The sequence below is a fragment of the Urocitellus parryii genome, chromosome 5 (genome assembly GCF_045843805.1).
Source record: "Urocitellus parryii isolate mUroPar1 chromosome 5, mUroPar1.hap1, whole genome shotgun sequence".
NCBI classification, from domain to species: Eukaryota; Metazoa; Chordata; class Mammalia; order Rodentia; family Sciuridae; genus Urocitellus; species Urocitellus parryii.
The window spans coordinates 13,461,696-13,483,952 of NC_135535.1; the positions used below are offsets into that span (position 1 = coordinate 13,461,696).

At 45.1% G+C, this 22,257-nt stretch overlaps 1 protein-coding gene across 11 annotated transcripts in view; it reads left to right on the forward strand.

Annotated features, from left to right (window-relative positions):
* Large1 (LARGE xylosyl- and glucuronyltransferase 1) overlaps nt 1-22,257 on the forward strand; it is a 506,960-nt gene that overhangs the window by 220,135 nt on the left and 264,568 nt on the right. For all 11 annotated transcript variants that reach the window (XM_077798432.1, XM_077798429.1, XM_077798430.1 and 8 more), the window contains one exon: nt 16,691-16,992. In XM_077798432.1, the coding sequence (XP_077654558.1) occupies nt 16,691-16,992 (302 nt within the window). The remainder of the gene's footprint in view (nt 1-16,690; nt 16,993-22,257) is intronic.

Below are 22,257 nucleotides of genomic sequence, written 5' to 3' on the forward strand. Positions count from 1 at the left end.
TTTTATGGACCCTGGAGACCAGATGGAATTCCTGACCTTTCTACTTATAAAATCTTTATGTCCTGACGCCTTAGTGGTTGTGATGCCGGTGATGAGAATCAATCAGGGCCGAGTTTCATGTCCCCAGATGTGAAGATTGAACTCCAGAGAAATGTCGAGGCAGGTGTAGTAAACAATTTAATTTGAACAATAGAACAGAGAGACTTCTCCACAGAGAAGTCGTCCCAGAACTGCATGTCTGAAAGAGTGGGGTGTCTTGCCCCTTTTACACATTTTAGATTTCCTATGTTCTTAGGCCTTCTTTCTCCCCTTATCAGGGACCAACCAAAAGGTGGGAAAGAAGCCTTTCAGGGGTGTCTCTCAGTGTTTGCCCAAACTGGCAGGAAAGGAGCTGCCCAGAGGAACTTCATTAACAACCTATTGGGGGAAACAATTCCCTGTAGGTAGGTAAACTTGGCAACAGGTGGATGAGGAGGGGGAAGGGCTCCGGAGGTATTAGCATTTGATTTCCTCTCCTTTGGAACCAGCCTCCATCTCCCTGATGGGACCTGATTATTTATTATTTACACTGACTTTTTTTTTTTTGTCCCCTGACCTCAGTTGTTTGAAAACACACACATACACACACACACACACACATACACACACTCACTCACTCACACATATTGAAAGAAAAATTTATTGTTATTTCACTTTTTTTGGGGGGGGGGCTGGGGATTGAACCCAGGGGTGCTTTACCACTGACCACCCCAGTCCTGTTTCATTTTTTATTTTGAGACATTGTCTTAGACCCCACTCTTTTATCTCTTTGCACTGCAGTTTACTTATCTTTTTCTCCACTGGGTCTTAGGTTCTTTAAGGGAAAAGTAGGGTATAGTGACTGTCACATTGTGAATGCTTCACAAATAGATGGATGAATGACTATTACTGGACCTTGTTGAATGAGCCTCTCAACTGCTAAAAATCTGAACAGCAGTATCAGTCAGGTTGGTGAGCACAGGGCTCCTTGTATTTGTAGGAGGATATCTTTTGTAAAAGTGTGACCCTAGAGACACACATGTATCTAGGGCCCTGTGACCTCATCTTCCCTTGGCTACATGTAGCAGCCCTCACTGGTTATAGGCCCCATGCCCCATGGATTGTAACACAAATAACCATGGAGGTCAATTCAATCCTTTTGCATTTATTCATGTTCTGAGACATTGACCCATATGCATATCTCTTTGGTTCAGAAATTGCAGGTATAACTTCCTTCAGATGTGTTTGTTCTGTCCTTTGGAGGAAAATATATTAAGTTGCCTGATGGCTCAAACTACCAGCATACTGTAGCATGAGAGAGGATATACAGTTGTGTTGCAGTAATTGAATCTAGAGGAGTTAGAGGCTTGGGGACTGTGGCGCAGCTCTGCTCAGAGGGAACAGAATCTGGGTTTTATACCACAGTCGGTGGGAAAGGTCTCTCCAGGTCTCCGCTAGTGGATGGTGGCCATTCAGGTCCTCTGAGTGGTCCTGGGCATTTTTGGTGTCTGTTCCTGGGACTAATGTAACCTCAGGAGCCTTCTGATATAATGGATGCCAAGGAAGAGGGGTGACCGTGTTCTCCAGCAGGCTAAAATAACTCATGGCTTTTCTGAGCTCTGTAGAGATTGCTTTGCTCCAGTTTTGCTTTATCCTCATAACGAAGACGATAATGCCGTAATCTACCACAGATGGCTGTTTTTATTACTGAATTAAATAACCGGGTGTGTGAACTTTGGCTAATAGTAATAGTAATCGTAGTTTAATCCCAGTGAAGGCCTGCTAATCTTCACTTAGAACATCGTGTTCCATTCTTGTAAGGTTTCCTATTTCACCTAGGCCTTTCCTACAGCTTTTGTAAAACAGGCAGAAAAGTTTGTTCCCAGTTCATTGAGGCCCGGAGGTGTGAAGTCACTTACTCAAGGTCCACACAGCTGAGGACCCTTTTGCAGCTGCCTCCCAACAGTTCAGGTGTTGCAAGGGGACTCTGTTCACCTGTGTTGTACCTGTATGCACCTGGAAGCCATCAGTAAGGCACATTATGGCCCCAGGACTGCAGGTGGGCTGAAATGTCTCACTTGGAGGGACAGAGTCTGCTGAAGAATCTTGGCAGCTGCTTCAAACCTGTTCTCTCTTGACTACTGGTTCACAAGGGAAGATCTGTTCCTGTGGATCCCTTCACTCTGTTAACCACATATACTACTCCAGTTTGAAAGATGATTAGCAGCAACAGAACATCCTAGGAGCAGTTTCAGGAACAGGCAGTAGCATGGGGATGGGGGTTGATTCTTTGGGGTTCTGCTCCCAATATTCCCAAGACCTCAGGGAAGTGCCTGTGGGTCTCTGGGCCTCACTTGCCCTGTATAAAGTGGGTACAACCCGGGCCCTTCTCTTTCTGCACCAACTAACTGAGAGATCAGTGCAATCACTCCTTAGCCCCACATGCTACAGAATGATCTCGTAGTGTTCTGCCAGGCAAAGGGTATTACTTTTGCACAGGGGCACATATTTCATAACCAGGATACAGGGTTTACACAAAAAATGCCTTGAATAATCCAGACACTCATAACAACTTTTGCCAAGTCCTTAATTCATCCCTAGTTTGGGAAGCTCAGTGCCTCCTGTGCATTATCTCATTTGTGCCAATAATACCAGGGGGGATGTGCTCAGTAGAAGATTCTTAATTCCCCTCCCCTTGAGAACACAATAATCCCAGCTACTCAGGAGGCTGAGGCAAGGGGATTTCAAGTTCAAAACCAACCTCTGCCACTTAGTGAGACCGTCAGCAACTTAGCAAGACCCTGTCTCAAAACAAAAAATAAAAATGGCCAGGGATGTAGCTCAGTGTTAAAGTGGCTCTGGGTTTAATCCCTGGTACCCCAAACAACCAACCAACCACATGCAATAAGCAGGGACACTTCCTACCTCTGTCAAAGTACCCTTCAGTCAGTGGGATATCCCAACTCATAGTCTGCTTTCTAGCGCCAGTTGGTATTGCCGATCCCACCAGTGAAATTGTGTGCTCAGCAAAAGACATTTTAGTATACTCTCACGCCTGGTGTGCTATATCTTTACCATGTAATTAAGTAATATAATTTCATTATTACTTAGAGCAGTGAAATATGAGTACAGGAAGAAACATTTCTATAAAAAACCAAGTTGTATATTTTGGAACAACAGCCAAAAGGCAAATTGCCTTAAAAACAGCTGTCAAATGAAAATGTAAGCAAGACAACTGAAAAAAAAAAAATGGGGGAAGAGATAAAAATACGAAAGGGATTCTGTTCCCTGATTAGTTCAAAAATGTCTTTTGAGTTTATTCTCCACTTTAAAGAAACTGAAGCTGAATATGTTGGACGATTTCTTTTCGGTTTATGCAAGGAAAGCGATTTCAAATTTTAGACCTTTGGCACATCCTTATAGAAGGGACCTGTGCCCACATCAAAAGATTGTCAAATGAATGCATGTTCAGATGCTATCAACTGGAATAAAGTGTGCAGAGCTTGCACATACCCTGGTGTAGTGTATAAGGGAGCTCTTTTTTGCCCCCTTTTACCTGTGAGCACCAGGAGGCACAGGGAGAATCAAATACTCCGCCAAGGAAAAGAGACCCAGCGTTCACAATTTAAATTATTATTTCATTTTATTGTCTGTTTCTGTCTTCAGCATGTGACGGGCTTAATTTTAGACACCGCTTTGAGGCTTTCTTATCACCCTTAGCCTGAAGGGCCTGCCTCTGACGTTGGTCTAGTCTGATTTTTCTACCCATGTTGAGGACAGTATCCTCCTGATCCTCCCAAAGTGAAGATTTTTCTCTGCCACGGCATCCTTTCCCATGCAAGGAAGAGAGACAGGCTATTCAGAGCCTTTGCTGTTCACTAGCCAAGATAAATGTCAAAACAGAGACAGGTCATCAGATACTTGGAACTGAATGCTCTTGGTGTGTCTTTCTCACTTGTTCTTTGGGACTGAAGCATCTTCATTGACAGGTGCAAAGATTAAAAAGGGTGAGGAATATGTGAGGGCTTAGCAGGCATCTTTCTGGAGCAACCCATAGCTATTCCATCAGGCAGTGAAACACGCCAGGTGTGTGTGTAGGCAGGTGTGTGTGTGTGTGTGTGTTTGTGCCCGACATGGCGCCAGGCTAGGTAATCATAACCCTTATGGACATTTATTGTGGTAGAACGCATCCTTCTCAGATCTGGAGAGAGGTCTCTTATTTGAGCTCTGGATTTTGACAAATGGCATATTTTGGGATGTGGGGTTTATTTCAGCTGAATATCTGGCTTGATTAGCATGAAGAAGCACATGCAAATCAGGCTGGAGCCCCACCCCACCCAAACCTCCCCAGTTCTGTACAATCAGGAAGTGCATTCTCCCTCCCATTGTGGCTTTGGAGGGAAGTGTGCTTTACATATGCAAATGCAAGCCCCAAGTTTCACTTAATAATTATCAGCTGGAGATTCTATTGATGAGCAGCTGAAGCTACTCAGGGGGAGAAAAACTGAGTTAACCATTTGCAGGCCCCCCTGGAGACTGCAGTGATTGCAGATAAGGATTTCTGGTTCCACCCCTGCCTCCTCCAATTCTGTACTTCTTCTGTCTGGCCAGAATCTGGCAGCTGCGTCTCCCTGACCCCTCTGATTATCTCCTGTGCCTCTCCCCCCGGCCCCGCCTCCTTTTTCTTTTGTAGACCACAGAAGGCACAAGTGATCCATCTCTCTTTGCAGGAGCAAGACTGCATACAGCTCCAGAAATGATGGTCTCTTTTACTCAGCTTCCTTCTGCAAAACCACTAAGGCCAGGATGGAGTCTTCTTAAAAGGACACAGTGGGACTCCCAGGCAGGGTGCCCAGGATAGCCCAATCAAGATGTCAGGCACTTGTATCCTTAAGTCTTCTCCTTTTCATCCTCTGCATCTATGCTTCCCTGTGGGACATCTCATAGAGGACCAGGTCTTGTTGTCAGCTCCCTGCTTCTGACTGAGCCTGGGTAGAGTTCAGTGGGCCATTGGTATGTTTTGTGGAGGTTCTTTTGGTGTTCATCATTTTAAAAGAAGCTCCTTACTGTCCTGATTCTGCTTGATGCTCTTCTGCTTCCTGTCTGTCTTGTGGTGCCCGCTTGGTTACATGGGGCTGCAACTTTCTTTTCCTAGAAGGAGCTATTTAGAGGCCTAGGGTGGTACCTCATAAGCTACTCTGAGGTATTTGGGTTTTGCTTTCAGTTTGATGGACAGCCCTAGGAGGGGAGGCCTAGGCAGGAAAGTGGTGTGATGTGATATGATAACCACTGTTAGATGTTATCAGGCTGTGCATGGCAAGTAGAACTGAAGCCCAGTGACACATCAGGTCACTGTTGGATGATTCTGGGTAAGAAGTGGTCAAGCTAGAAGTGGGATGGTAGTGGTGGAAAGTGTTTGTATTAGGGGTATACTTTGAAGGTTGGGCCAACATTCAATTCCTAACGCACTGCATTTAAGACATGAGGAAAGGAATTCAAAAGCGAGCCCGTGTCTTTGACCTGTATACAGTGATACCATTTGCTAAATATGGCCGTGGCCTTCACTGGTGCAGTGAACACCCAACAGATGTCCAGTTAATATGTATTGAGGAGATAGTCACCATGTGTGGCAAGCTCCAGAAATAGCCATTGCACATGTAGTAAGAGCCACCACCTTAACCTGGACTGTGGAAATCCAGGGACAGTGAGAGGACTGCAGGAGCCCCCTCACTCTGGGCAGGTTGGGGAAGAATTCCTGGGAGCAATTCTTGAGCTGGTATTGGCACTGGTAGTTCACCGAGTGGCCAAACTACAAAGGAAATAGCTCAGATACTCAATGCTCATTCCAGCTGGCAGGGAGTTAGTGTGGGGCTTGTATGGGCATAGGCTCCAGAAGTCCTTAATGGTGAAGGTCCTTGGTTCCCCCCCGGTCTCTTCAGAGCCTGAAGACAGAATCATGAAGTGCCAGGGATTTCCCCAGCAATTCCAAGAAGTCCAGGGAGTTTTGAGCCAGGACCTCCTTTTGCAAATCTCCTTTTGCAAATCTACCCGTTCATTCACATCCCCACCCTGTCTCTGTGCTCAGGTGAGTCTCTGCCCTTCAAGGCCTCTTCTCTTTGGGACTAGAATTTTGAGACCCTGTACTGGAGGTTTCACCATCAAAGGCTTCTCTCTGGTGCCCTGTGTCTGGCAGAGCTTCCCCACCTGAGCCCAGGGCTCCTCTCACTTCCAGAGGAGACCCAGCTTCACTTCACAGCTGAGCTGAGTCAAGGCCCCTTAGTTGATTCTTGCTTTTGTAAGACATTTGAAAGCAAAGTCATAAAAAAAAAAAAAAATCCCCAAAGTAGGACTTGGAAGAAAATAACAATCTGTTGAAAGTGGAGATGGCAAGTTTTGAGCTTAATAGGTATTAGCACAGCATTTTACCCAAACATCTATCTTGCTCTGGGTAATGTGTTATCTTTGCCAAGTGCCCATCCTGATAAAGCATTATTTTTGTGGAACTGAACTCCTGATAAAATCTTCTATCCTCTTTCCCCTGAAGTCTATTCCAGTAAAACCACATTCTTCATTTCTTATTTCCTCCTAAGGGGTAGTTTGGATTTGTGGGGGAGGATTTTTTTTTTTAATTCCCCTTCTTTCTCTTTTTATTTCCAATGTAGATACTTGTGGGAATTGGAAAAGAGCTTAATGTAAGTCAGACTGATAAAGGGCTGGGGACTGTGAGGAGGGAACGAAGACTTGAAAAAGGAGGACAGTCATTTACAGAGGCAAGGGCATGTCCCTGCAGGCTTTTGCTTGTTTTTCCTTGTTGTTAATTCACAATTGAGCTAGGCATGATGATATTGATTTAGGGGACAGGGCAGTCTGGAGCAGGAGGATGCTATGGAAGGAATGGGACACATTCACCAAAATGCTTGTTTCCGTTTCTTTTTGAAATGGATATGAATTCATGTGTTGCAGCTACACAGGCCTCTCCATTGCTAATGGCAAGAAATGCCCATAAAGAGCCCTCATTGTCTTTGACAACTGGCTCTTTCTGTCAGTCTCCTGGCCAGCCTCTTTCTTTGAATATCTCAGGGGCTAACCCCATAGTGAACACTGCAGGTCACAGTCGGACCCTCCTGGTGAAAGGTGTCCTGCAAACATGGCGTCCACAGAAGGCCAAGAAAGAAATGGGAGTTTGTGTGACCTTGTCTAAAAGCCATTTGACTGTAGAGGAGATACAACGTGGCAGAGGGCCCCAGGAAGATGGAACACATAAAGTCAGCCCTCACAAAAACCTAAACTCCTAGAAGGACCACAGACTGTTTCAGGGGCACTTTGATTAATGGCAAATAAAATTGAAAACCGTGGCTGGGTGTGGTGGTTCTCACCTATCATCCCAGCAACTCTGGAGGCTGAGACAGGAAGATCAGAAGTTTAAGACCAGCCTCAGCAACTTAGGGAGACCTTACCCAAAATTAAAATGAAGAAAAATAAAAAGATTTGGGGATACATACAGCTCAGTGGTAGGGTATCCCTGGATCCAATCCCTAGTACTCCAACAATAAATAAACAAATAAGTAAGTAAGTAAAACCTGCCTCAAGCATGAGCCCATGTGGCTATCTTAATTTGTGCAAGATTTTAGCTACCAAAAAAAAAAAAAAGAAACAAAAAACCTCCAAACCCTTATTATACATTTTTATTGTAAAATATGACTCTCTGCAGCACATCTGATTTGCCTCTCTTGGGACATAGTATTGTGATTTTAAAATGAATATTTCATAGAAAATAACACATTTATTGCAGAGACTTAAAAATTAGTAGAAAAACGCTTATGAAATCTTTCCTATTCAATGCTGCTCCAAAGAAAATGTAGCAGAAAGTCTAAACTATGTCTGTGTCTATTTCTGTAGTCCTGAGCCATGCTGACCACTCAGGTGAGGATGCCTGACATCACACTTGGACACTTTGCGAAGGTCTTGTTTAGTATTTATTTTTTGATGACCTGTTCACTAAAGGAACTGTGTCCGATTTTTGCATATATATGAAACAGCGCTCAAAAAGGTATTGTGTCAAGGCTGGGGTGGTGGCTCAGTGGTAGAGCACTCTCCTAGCGTGTGTGAGGCACTGCGTTCAATCCTCAGCACCGTATATAAATAAATGAATAAAATAAAGGCCCATCAATGTCTAAAAAAATATTTAAAACAAAAGGAAAGAAAAGGTATAGTGTCCATCTACAAACAAAACAAAAACCCTGTGGTTGGAGAAAGCTGTTTCCTCACCCAAGCCTTGGTGACCACTGCTCATGCTGGAGGACTCTGTGAGGCTGGGTCACAAGGGATGGACATAAATGGGCTCATTGGAGGCAGAGGGCAACCAGAGATGAAGGGAATGTGAATTTATGATCTACTCCCTGGTCGGTTTTTGGGATTGGGGATGAATAGCTGCTTCCAGGCTGCCCTCTTCTCACTACCTCCCAATAACTGTTTCCCAAACCACCTGCTGACTAAGGAAGTCCTGACACAGCTATCCCACGAGAACCAGAGCGCTGCATTCCCCCATCTTGGCCTTGTTTGGCAGTGATCTGAGTACTAATAACAGAAAGTCCATTACTTCACACTCCTGAGACATCCATAAGAAAGATCATTTAGATTTAAAAACAGCTTCAGAAACTGAAAGACTTCTGCTTGCCTCACTGTGAGAAGTTCAAAGAACAACTGTCTCGGACTTCCAGAACTTAGCATATTGGATAAAAAATATTTAAAGCTTTGGAATCTTTGAACCAGAAGTTTCAGGGGCAAAACTGACATCATTGCTCATTAGGACACACTTTAAGCATTTGTAACTGAAATCCAGCTATGAACACAGCAAATTTGTGCTAAAAATGTCTTCATTTTCTCCACTTAATGAATCTCTTTATAAGAGAAAAGGTTCTTGAAAATAATTTCACAGAGGAAAAAAAAAAAATCCCAGCTATCACAGTGAAATGAATCCAGGCTTCAGTCTGGATTGCAAATTCTTTTTGGAACCTTGAGAGGAACTCTTTTTTTTTTAGAGCCATTCTGTCCTTGCCAAAAGGTCTCCAAGGCCCTTGCTGGAACTGAAGTTCACTTCGGTTGCCAAAGATAACTTCCAGAAAATGGCTTCAGGGAGTCTTTGGGTGAAACATGCCCTGTTCACCCCACAACAGTGTCTGTCTTCATCCTTGACATTTCCCTCCCACAGCAAATCTGAGGCCACATGACTGGAACTTGAGAGAATGGCTCAGCCTAGACCTGTGTCTTGTTCTGACTTATAAACTGTTGAGAACGTAATAGCTGGTGACACGCCGGAACATTCCTGTGGACAGCCATTGATCACATTAAAAAAAAAAAAAGAAATACATTAAATGTGAAACTTTTTAAGAACAAAGTGAGTTTTCTAAACTTCTTTAAAATGACTTAGGCTGGGATACTTAATTGATTTTGAAGTGTCTAATGGCATTGGCAAAGGGTGCGAAATTTTTATGTTAATTAAAGGAGGGTATTGCACTGAAAATACAAAATAGTTCATAAACACAGCTTCAGGGGCAATTGGAAATTGGAAAATACAGTGGAATGTAGTGACCAATGGCTGGTCAAGGGAGGGAGCTTGGGACCAGGGGCCACTGGATGGTCAGACACCTGGAGGAGTAGGGCCTTTCTTTTGAAAGAGATGCTCATCCAGGAAAGAGGAAGATTGGGAGGTGCTGGGGTCGGAGCAAAAAGTCCCTAAGCCTGGAGGAACTAGGATACTGGGAAATCCGGAAGGTCCTGGGCCACACAGCTAGCTGGTGGCTGCTCTCAGAAGGTAAGTGCTCTAAGAAGGTGTGGCAAAGGAACTGAGACCCAGGGTGAGCGCAGCACAGTAGTTTGGTATGTCAGTGCTCAGACATCCTTTGCATCCAAGCTGGAAACTCTGCAGAATTGCCACACTTGTGTGTTTCAGGCTTGATCACACAGGAGAATCTTATGGCAGTAGCTGCTTTAAAAAATGCTGATAATTAGACCCCCTCCTCCTGAGAGTTGGGATCACTTATCTGGGGTGGAACCTGTGCACATCAGTATTTTTTAAGTTTCCCAAGCAATTGCAAGGTAGCCAGGATTGAGAACCCCTGGCTGAAGGAATTAGCCATGTCCATCTGTTAGGTATTTTTGTAGTTGCTTTCAGGCTACTGGGGCTGGGTCGAGTCCTTGCAAACAAGGCACGAAGGACCACCACCATAAATTCAACTGGTCTCTTTTGGAGAGGGGTGATGAATAGATTTTCTAGTTTGATACTGAAAGAGCCATTGATGTAGAGCCAAGGAGCCTGGGTCCGAGACTTTCTGGCTGCTGTTTGCTGCTGGGATGACATAACCAAGTTAAATTGTGTTTCCATTTCTCTGTCTCTGTCTCCCCCACACCCCTTCTCTCTCTTTCTCTCTGTTTTTCATTAGACCAATAGGAGTATTTAAAACAACCACCTTGTTATAGTGCTGCATGAATTAAAATGGGGACTGGGCATGTACTCAATAGGAACAGACCAGGTGTCTGTTGACTTGAAGTAAATGGGGTCGCTTCTGTGTATTCTCAAGCTGCAAATGTGGTAAAACCAGGATTGCAGAACATTATCTCATCTGTGAGTGAGGCTGATTGGGACAGGGGAGATTGGAGCAGGGGTGGCTAATCAAGGTTACCAGAGTCATGTTCTAAGACAAATGTGAAACTTTAGGTCCCACCAACTGGGACCACACACTCTGGCCCACTACTTGTTTTTATAAATAAAGTTTTATTGTAAAACAACCAAGCCTGTTTGTTTAGGTATTTCTGTGGTTGCTTTCAGCCCACCGTGGTGGAGTTCTTGTGAGAAGGATGATGTAGCCTGCAGCACAAGAAGTGAAACATACTTTTTCACTGGGTATTTACAGAAAAAGTTTGACAACCCCTGTGTGAGGCTTGGCATGGGAATGAAATGTTTGAAATAAAATGAGAAGAGCAAATGCTTTGAGCATCAGGAAGGGAGAATTGGCAGGACTCGCTGACAGATTGTACGTAGGGAGATTTTGCCATATAAAGGTTAGGGATGTAGTGTCTTTATCACCCACAGAATGATGCAGGAGGACAGCTCTCTTGGAGTTTGCCCGTGAGTGTGGGATTCTGGCTTCCTCCACTAGAGAGGTCTGGTTGGCTCAGCACAAAGGGCCCAAGCCCCCTGGGTATTAAGTCTATCCAAGTCTAGCCGATGCCTCCTTGAATGAACCCCATAATACTATCCACTTGCAAATGGTGGGTCCCACACAGTGCTGAACACTAACTAGCCCTCTAGAGAGATTCAGAGGGGGTCAACACACACAAATTGATTGAAATAATTACTTAGGACATTTCGGTTGTCAACTCCCTAATCTCTGTCATGGTAGTGCATGGATGTTGATTTTCAATTTACCTTCTCTGCCCCGAATCTTAGCTGTTTTGATTCTTAATTCAGAACATTCATCTCAAGTGGCTTCAGAGATTGAAATTCTGCCATAAACTTGTGTTTGTCAAGAAGTTCTAGAAGGAGGAGAAAGATGTTGTCAACTGAGGTTTTGAATAATGTCTTGTTTGACATTTTCAACTCAAAGTGGGCTAGACTGCGGAACAACACATGATACATGTTATTGGATCGCAAGATGTGCCACGTGTATGCGTGTGTATATCTACCAAATAGAAGCCTGGGGAAGAGGGGACAGGGAAGCCAAGGCCAAGGGACCTGTCCTACTGTTGCCTGCACTCCTCTGCTCCCAGGGTTATGTGGGTGAGGCTGTAGAAAGGGTAGAGAAAGAAACTTGAGCCTGATGCTGGGTAATGTGACCATACCTAAAGTCACACCCCAGGTACCTCATGTTACCTATGGAGACACCGTGTCCCTGGAAAGTGAAAGCTTAGGCCAAGGTTCTTCCTGAGTAGATGGAAGAACCACCACTGAGACTAGCCTTTCTTGTTCTGAATGCTGTCGGGGACTTGCCTGCTTTCCTGATTGTCTCTTCCTCTCCCCTGGTTCTTAATATTGCACCGAGATGTCCCTTTAAATAACTGAGATGTAAAAACGTGTCATACTTTTCAAGCCATTTTTAAGGTCTAGGTTTCAGTTCTTCCCATGATTCCCTTCTTCAGACATTAAGTACAGGAATGGCACCAGGCCCTGGGATAAAGTGACTGGGTATCAGGCATTGCCACGGTGCAAGGCGTTCACCACAGACAGTTGTGTCTCTGAATCAGGTTCTCCAAAGAAGCAGGACCAATAGGTGTGTGTGTGTGTGTGTGTGTGTGTGTGTGGGTGTGTGCAAGCGTGTGTGCATGCGTGCGCATGCATGTTTACACAAATGCTTGTTAAAAGCAATGAGTTTCCATGGTCATGGAGGCTGACCCCAGTGTGTTCTGAGCCTGAAGGCCTCAGAAGGAGGAAAGCAATGGTGTGAGTCCAGTCCACATTCCGGGAAGCTGGAGACCCAGGAAGAAGGACTGTTTCAGCCAGGCAGGAGGACTGTTCTCCTTGGGCACGATCAGCCTTTTTGTTCTAGTGAGGCCTTCAGCTGATTGGGTGAGGCCCAGCCACATGGGAGAAGGGTTTCTCGGTCTACTCAGATAAATTTTTATTTCATCCAAAAATACCTTCACTGAAGCACCCAAAGATCTGGGCACCCCACAGCCCTGTCAATCAGCACATAAAATTAACCATCACCATCCCCAAACTGTTCCTGGTTTGCAACAAGATACATATGGAGCTTGATAGTAGGCATTTAGAAACTTCTAGAGCAACTGGATTTTTTGGTATTATCAAGGATGTGATCAGTAGTTGTTCCTGATGGACAACTATATGCCAGTTTGTTGAGTTCAAGAGGTGATTTCTACCTGGGACAAGCTCTATACTAACCATGTGCGTTAAGGCCAACCTTTGCCCAGGATAGATTGGGAGAGGAAATGGATTTTACACCATTAATAGTCTGAAAAACGTTGATGTGGACACTGTCCTGCCCAGTGTGATGAGTTTTCAAATGTGGTTCACACAGAAACCATAGGAAGGTGCCTGGGAATGACCCAAGCCCACCGGCCTGACAGAGAAGTGGAGACCACATCTTGGAGGACCCACCTTTCACTGTCTTCACTCTCCCTGTTCCCACACCCCAAGAGCCAGGAGATGCCTCAAGAAAAGGACTCAGAAGCTAGAAGTGAGTGACCCAGGAGTAAAAGCAAGAGTCTGAATAAATAAAGCTAGAACGAGCTAGGAATGTGACAGGCAGCAGGGTCCGCTCATGATGTTGGGATGCCACAGCTGTGTTAGACAGGCAGGTCCACCTGGACCAGGAGGCCACAGAAAGTTAGAGCTGAGAGGGGCCCCTGGTCTACCTCCGCTTCCCTCAGAAGGAAACATGGGCTGAGCAAGAGGCAGGAGCCGGGGCAGGATGATCTATCCTGCAGGGAAGCAAAGGAAACAAGCTAGAATTGTGATTGTGCTGTTCCCGGGCACTGCCTCCATGGTGGTTCCTGGGCACAGAGTAAGGGCTGCCTGTGGCAACACTGGTCCCTCGAGTTGAGTCCTGTGAGTTATTACTTGGGGTGTCTTCAGGGCTGGCAAAGCATGGAGTTCTAAAAGTGGAAAACACCCGCCAGTCTTTGGGCACTGAGTCTGGCTAAAGCCATTTGGGGCCTAATGAGGGATAGGAAGGAAGTGGACCCAGGAGGTTAAAATCAATTCCCAGGAGCACATAGTCAAAGAATCGCCATTTATGTAAAAGTGTAAAATGTGGCCCTTGTGGGAGGGGCCCTGGGGTGCGAGCAGGCCTTTGGTGGAGCCTGCTTCTCCTCCATGGTGATTGTGAGTGGACACTGATGTGGCGCAGGCTGACAGCAGGAGACAGGGCTGCCCCATATCCAAGGATCTATCCAAGGAAGCTAAGGCTCGGGGCCCCCTGTTCCTAGACACGGCTTCTTCAATGGCCCTATGTTCCGAGAACACGCAGCTTTCAACCTTAAGTTACAACCTCAACTCATCTTACCCATATCTTCCATGCCCCCCACCCTCACTGGGAGGAGCTTGGAGGTGCTCATTCATCAAAGGAGTCCTTTTTGACAGGCTTCTTGTGTTTTGGCCTCTCTTTTTAAGCCTCCTATAACTCTTGTGAGACTCGTGTTTATGTTCTGATATCACAAAAGGGAAAACTGCAGCTCAGAGCATTGAGGTTGTCCTTTCAAAGAACAAGCCATCTAGATGACCTTTGTTGGCAATTTTCTAGGGTCTCCAGGACACTGAGTTTGCAGAACATCCTGGGTTTCTGACTCAATGCCCATGCGAAGGAAGCTCCTCTCAGGCCCCAGAGCCTCTGTGCCTTTAATTAAGCACAATAATGCAGAAGACTGACCTATTGCAAAGTGATAGAGAGCTTGCTTCCCATGGCGCTGCAGCATGATCAGCACACAGTTTAAACTTTTAGAGTCTCAGTTTCCTCGTCTGTAATGGGGACTACTTCTACCTGTGTTGTGACAACTTCTGACTACATGAATGCCCCCTGCAGATCTTAGCAGGCACTACACAGAGCCTCACTGTCTGCCTTCCCTTGGAAAAAGATGCTCTTCTTTCCCCACCCTACCTGATAGGTCCATGTGAGTTGGGAAAATACAACTGCTATTAGCAGCCTATTCTTTTTCATTCTCTTGATGGAACTAATTTGGCTTTAACCCAACAGGGAGACAGGTTTCAAAAGCTTGGGTAGGAGCTTGTAATCGGCCAGCTCTCTAACAATGCAGCCTAATCAACCTGTGATTTCACAGCCCCCACGGATTCTTCCCCCACCTTTGATTTGTGGTTCCAGGCAGTGGAATTCAGTGAGTCATATTCGTTCCATTGACAGGAGAGAATCAGGAGCTTAGGTGTTTAACCCTGAGGTGATTAGGAGGGGGGAGGAAAGGAGCCCTATTTGTTAAGGCCCAAAGAAACATCAAACAGTCCTGGGCAGAGGCAGGCACAGCACAGGCTGTGCAGGTGAGACGTGCTGGGTGTCATTCATCACAGTCTTTGATCTTCAAGTTTTGTGAGTCAAAGAGACTCTCTGGGACAGTTTGGAAGCTCAGTGGGTTCTGGACAGGAAAAGGAAAAATCACAAAGTATGGAAAATGAGGAGTGCTTTTTAGCTGGCAAGTGAACGAGGGTCATTTTGTAGAGATGTGACTTTTTTGCTGGGCAGCCTCCGAGGCAGCCACCACCGTGGCTGGATACTGGGATTGCTTAAGAGTGGGAATAGAAAGAAGTGATGGCCTTGGGTATGTCTTCAGACCTTGCGACTCCTCAACAGCATGCTTTAAGCATCTAGTATATACCAGGTGATATGCTAAGTAGCTTGGGGAAATGGTGGTTTACATTGTTCAAATTAAAAAAAAAAATCTTTGACTATCTGAATGGTCTTTGACAAAAATTCACTTAAATGGTTAGTGCATGGGCTCAGGCATAAGAGAGACCTGGGTTTGAGTTTTGAAACCACCCTCTGGTTGTGAGACTCTGAGGGACCTACTTATCTGTGTGTCCTAGGTTTCTGTTGGAGGGTTGGATGATTGTCACATGCAGTGTTGCTGTGCTGGTGGTAATTTTTTTTTTTCTGAGAAAACTGGGAGATCAGTCATGTTCCTACTTTCTTCTTTGTTGCTCTTAATTATTTTGCTCTTGGCATTGATACATGCATCTTCCCTTCCGGCATGACAGATACATGTTTTCATAATGCTATGTACAAATTGCTTACGCTGTGTACAAATTGCTGCTGGAATATGCTGAAGGACATTTTGCCTGCATTGAAGGAATGTTTTCCCTGAGAGGTGATGTTTTAAAAACCGGGTTTTGAAGGATGAATAGGAGTTCGCATAAGAATAGCCCAATACACTTAGTCCTATTATTATTTTCTTTTTCTTCCTTCTTTTACTCTTTTGCTCTTTTCCACTTCCTCATACTATTCCCTTCCAGTCTCCTTCTTCCCTCTCTCCATATTCACCATGCTTTGGTGTTAAGATTGTCTACCTGGAAATATGTACATAGAGGAGGTCCTAATGATTGCATTATGATTGTGATCTTGAAACAGCACGTTAAGTTTTTATTACCATAATAAGTCATTCTGCTTTCAACTCTGTTCTTACTTTACTCTGGATGTATTTATACATAATTTTTGTTGCATTTGCTTTTCCCAAAACTGAGAAATTATATCCCATCTATGCACGATATATCAAAGTGCATAAATGTATTCTACTATCATGTATAACTAATTAAAACAAATTTTAAAAATTTTAAAAAACTAAGGAGTCTGAATAAAGCATGGACTTAGTTAATAGTAATGTATCAATATTGCTTCATTGGCTGAAATGTAGTGCTCCAAGATATGTAAGATTATATATGGCTATATATTAGATAACAATAATGCATGTAATGTATAATATATCTGTAGGATCCAGGCATAGAATATATAAGAACTCTATCTTCTTCACAGCATTTTGTAAATCTAACACTATTAAAAACTTAAAAGTTTATTTTAAATTTTCCTTTATGTTAATAAATATCTCCAAAAATTAAAAAAAGAAATACAGTGGGGAAGGAGCCTATCTAGATAGCATTGGGTGTCAGGGGAGGTGCGGTTACTTCTGATTCAAACTTTCCCTGGTGTCTCTGCAGATGGGAAGCCCGTGTCCCTGTCACCGCTGGAGTCCCAGGCTCACAGTCCCCGCTATGCAGCCTCCAGCCAGCGTGAGCGCGAGAGCCTGGAGGTGCGCATGCGCGAGGTCGAGGCCGAGAACCGCGCGCTGCGCAGGCAGCTCAGCCTGGCCCAGGGCCGCGGGCCCGCGCACCGTCGAGGCAACCACTCCAGGACCTACTCCATGGAGGAGGGCACTGGGGACAGCGAGAACCTGCGGGCTGGCATCGTGGCAGGCAACAGCTCCGAATGTGGGCAGCAGCCGGTGGTGGAGAAGTGTGAGGTAAAGAGCCCTAGGGCCCGGGAAGGGGGTGGCACATACAGCCCCAGGTGCCCCATTTCTTATAGATGCCAGCTGGAAGCACATCCAGGTCCTGGAAAGAGTTGGCATTCTTGACTCAGAATGTGCGAAGTGACTTGAACCCTGGCTTGGGTGATAGGTCTGGCAAGTCATTGAAGCTCACTGAGACTCAGTTTCCTGCTGGGAAAATGGGAATACAAAGACCTAGTCTACAGAGATTTAAGGGGAGCTATCTGATGGGAGCTGCCACCTGGTTCCTTTGCACATGCTCAGGAATTCTGTACCTAGTTATCATCTTGGGGGTCCGCTGTCACTTAGACTATAGTGTGAATGGTAGAGTTTGGAGCCTATTAGTTCTCTTAGCCTCATTCTCCATTGAGGGCATGAGGCCTCTACTGTTCAGAATCAGACTTGTTGCTCAGCTACAGCGGACATTTGAGATTTTCTAGTTTCATATCTTTTCCTCCCTTTTAGAGTACACCTTCTTTCCTAATAACACATTGGAAACTTGGAAGACTTTCCCATAAGTGCAGACTGCCCCTGCCACCCTGGAACTCCTGCATCTGTGCTGATTTCTACAATGAAGATGCGCGCGCGCGCGCGCGCACACACACACACACACACACACACACACACACAGTCATTCACACACTTCCTACTGCTTTTTGCCTGTCAATCTCAAGGCCTTTTGAGACACAGACAAGATGGACAAGAGTGAGTTCAGAGCAGAGCTTTGATGGTTTTTGCTATGAGCCCTTGAGCAAGTTACCCAACCTCTCTGAACCTGAGACATGTATGTTGTCAGTACTCTTCAGAGAAAAATCTTGCTTCATGGCATCTGTGTGAGAATAAAATGGAATAGCCATTTAAAAGCCACGAACACTGCCTGCTACGTAGTACATTTTCAAATGTGCGTAATTTGTGTTAGTTTCAGTTAAATGCAGATATCACCTGCTGTTACTTTATTCTGTTTTCTGGACTCAAGAATGTTAGACTCTGACCTCCCTGAAGAGGTAGCACATTGTGAGCCACAGCCTCTGACCATCAGAACGGGTCATTAGCAATATCCGTGGTCCTGTTCAGTATGTTGTAGGGAATGCAAGTTTTTTTCAGTGATGAAGAGTGAGTTTTAAGGAAATTCAGCCGTGAGGGAAGAAGCTCTCGACTGAAGCAGACCACGAGAGTCTCTGAGGATAGTTGCAGCCTGGTTTAACTGTGGATTGGCAGAGAGGTGGGGAAAGGCGGTAGAAGATGTGTGAGGAGGACTGTCACGGAGTAGGAAAGATGAGGAATTCAGGACCTGGCGCTGCTCACGCAGCCAAGCCCAGAGACCTGAGAGGGGATCCGTCAACATTCAGTCCTCCATTCAGCACCTCTAGGGCACCCGCTTGGGGATCTCACACCGTCTCTTGTGCTGCGAATAGCAGTGAATAAAGAAGATGAAACTTCCTTTCTTCTGCTTCTTATATTCTGCGCTGGGAGGCGGCAGGAAGTGGCAGGAAGCAGTTGATAAACAAATAAAGAAGTATCAATGTCAGCAAGTGATGCATGTGGCACTTTTTTCAGCCCCAACCACCCTGCAGGCCCACTCCTTCCATCCTGGAAAAGCATTGCTAGTCTCTTCTGTAGCTTAATGTCTACATTTTCCACCTCTGCAAACGGGGGACAGAACAATGGTAACACATCCCCTTGACCTAGGGGGCTCTTAACTTTGGCAGGACCCTAACTTCTTTGGGAACCTCTAACCTTGGAAGGGTGAAGACTCAAGTGATTTTTCGCAGGTTCTCTGCTATCAGTCACAGCCATGGTGTTAGTTTTGAGTGGATGAGTTTAGATGGAAACCTGCTGACAAGGTTGATTTGGCCTAGAATGTGAACCGTTTATGTTTTTATGATTCAGTCCTGCCAGAGAACTAAGAATCAAGGAGATAAGAAAATAGAAAAGGAAAAGTCTGGGGCATGGGAGGGGAAACAGTGTAACAGAAGGCCACATGAGTGTAGCTTGCTGGGAGCATTCTCTTCCTGCTGTGTCTGCCTAGCCAGGGTGTCCCTCCCCAGCTCAGCTTTGTGAGAACTACTCATTCTATTTTGGAAGTGGGTCTCTGTCCTGAGTCCCCTGCAAAATAGTGTAGGCAAAACAGCACTGGCTTTGAAGGTAGGGTCATGAGTCTAAATCCTGGTCTCCTTCCTTGCTAACTAGCTTTATTGCTTTGAGCATGGAATATGTCTTCCCTGCATCTCATTTTCCTCATTTGCAAATTGTGGATGTATATCAAGTTCCTGCCTCTCGTTATTTTAGTGGTGACTATGGATATTAGGATTGGAGAGGGACTTTAAGATAGCTAGTTGTGTTAGCAATACATTTCCCTGCAAATAACCAAAAAATTCCATCTAATAACGGCTTAAGTAAGATTTTCGTCTTATTTCTCTTTGTGGTTAAGATGACTGGAGGAGAGTGATGTGGGGATGTAAATATCCATATTCTGAATTATTTGATATTTTACCCCATGTTGCTGACTGGGCATTGCCATGGTTTATCTCATGGTGAGTAATGAGTATCAGAGCTTCAGTATGGTGTCCATATTCCAGAGGGCAGGAGAGAGGTGTTAAGGTGGGACTTGTGCCTCCTTTAAGAATATACCCTACCGATTTCACACCTGTGTTCCTTTCAGACCCTGTGAGCAAAGCAGAAGGCTGCCCTTAACTGCCACCTAGATACAAGGCTGGAAAAGAGATTTTATTTGGGGAAGCCATACTTTTCACTACCATTTGAGAGTTCCACAACTATGGTCACAAGGAACATTCTCGGTCACTCATGTGGGTGACTCCCAAACTGGGTGTGCATTAAAATTGCTACGGATCAGATATGCTGACACCTGGGGCCCAGTGCATACCTACAGATTGACAAGCTGTGGGAGTAAGGCCCATCAAAATTAGTATTAAAAAAAAAAGTCTAACCAGGTGATTCTGAGATAGTGAAAAATATTTGGAACCCACTGCTTCAAGGAACAAGAAAAATGAAAGATGTAGTTCTCTATTTCTGTGCTCTTTGAAGATAGAGTAGCAATGTAGGAATTTAGACTTTGAAATTCTTAGCTCTTACCCTCACTTATTTTTTGGACTTTTGATTTGCACCTGAGGGTTAGCTTGTATTTGCTCATTTTTCTTTTCTTTCTCGGTATTTCTTGATCAAGTTTCTGCTTATACCCTAAAACCATCCTTCTCTGGTAGAATTCTTGTATATGGAGCCTGGTCCTATTCAGAGCTTCAGTGCATGCATTTGAAAGCTCTGTAGAGGCAAAGCAGCTTTCAGCCATGTGCATTTACACAGAGGCACTGGCTTCATACCCATTACCAGTACACCCCTGTCCCTGTCACTCGACGGAACATTTTCGTGAAAAAGCCAAAGAGGCAAACGAGAAATGTCAGTCATCATGCTCGAAGCAGAAGCTTCTCTTCCTCCTGGCACTTTCCCACTACAAGTGTTGCTGCTGTTCTTGACATCTCATCAGAGTGCAGGGCCACGAGCCGAGGACGTCACAGTCATCTATGACTGAGCTGAAACTTCTCCTGGCTCTGACAAGTATTTCTGAAAACTCTACTGTAATGACATCCAAGCTGTCAGCTGAGATGTCTGGTGATGGAAACCATGGGCCTCGCCAGACCCTGTGCCCTCTCGTCATTTCCTAATTATGTGGCCTTCAAACACTGCCCATTTTATTCTTGCATATTCCGTTGCCCACCAGTGCTGCTGTGGGGAAGGCCTGGTGTCTCTCTGCCTGGGAGCCTGGAGCAGAATGCTGCCCTCTTGACCTTCACTCCAGCCTATGTGCGTTTCCATGTGTGTATTTTTTTTTTTTTTTTTTTTTTTGTCTTTGTGGTCTGTTCTACTCTGAGAGTTGACAGTGGTACAACAGAAAGAGTCACTGTAACTGGAGTCAAAATTCCCAAACAGGAGACTTGCCGATTTCACTCACTTGTCATGTGACCTTTGGCAATCCACTTACCCTCTGGGGGTCTGCAGCATTATCAAGTGACAATAATAGCATTTTCTTCCCAGTGCAATTATTAGGATGAAATGAGGGAGTTGGTGGGAACCTAACTCTGAGGGACATCTGCACCCGTTATGGACATTATTTTTCCCTTATGCTGTGCAACAAGTCACCTAACACTTAATGGCATAAAAGGGCACCACTCCTTGTATTTGCTCTCAGGGTTCCTGTGGGTCAGGGATTTGAGGAGAGACTGGCTGAGTGGTTCTGGTTTGGTTTTCCTTGTATTATTGGTATTATTCTATGGCTAGAAACTAGAACCAGGCAGGGCTGTAGCAGTGGACACTGGCCCAGAATCTCTTGGATTTGGGGCCTCTTCATGTGGTGTTTCTGCCCAGGCCACTTTGGGCTTCCTCACAATATGGCGGCTCTAGGCAGTAGGTGCTTAACTGACACCTGAAGGTTTTACGTACAAGTGTCCTAGTGAGCAAAATATATCGTGTATCCTTTTCCAATGGCTCTTTCTGTTTGTTGAAATGATCACAGAAGCCCACTTGCTTTGAATGGTGAGTAGAACTCAACCCATCTCCCAGTGGGAGGAAGGTCAAAGAATTTATGAATAACTCTTTGAAACTGGGTAGAGTTCTTATGGACACTCTGTGTACTCACAGTGGTGTCAGGCATACCCCTGAGGAGTTATCTGTCGTCCCCTCTGCCTGTTGTACTGAGCTTCATTCCTCCATAGTAATATGATAGTAATGAAAGCTGACCTTGACCTCTCCCTTGAAGTGGACAAGACATCATGCTGAAAACATATACAAAATATCTCCTTTATCCCACACAACATACTTTCTTCATCTGTAGATCAGTTAACTACTGTAAGTAAAGATTACACAATTAGTCCAAGATCCCAGGAAGAGGAGAAGCTTGGATTTGAACCTCTCTAAGTACCGGGCCCTGGAATGAGGGGATGCAATGGCTGGAAGATGGTGGTGGGTTGTCTGGGCTGGTGATTTCCAGGGAGCTTGGATTTTGAACCTGGCCTTTGCTTCCAGAATCTGTGTTGCTGGCCGCTCTGCAGAACCTCTATGACCTTGGGCTTTAGGAACCCACACTTCAAGCTGCTGAGCCCCAGGCTTTAGGGTGCACTGACAGGGGCCTGCCTCAGAAGGCTTCAGGGTGACCAGTCATGATTTTGAAGTCACCTTCCACTTTGGGGTCTCTTTAGCCTCAGGAGGTTGGTTAGGGTTCCTAAG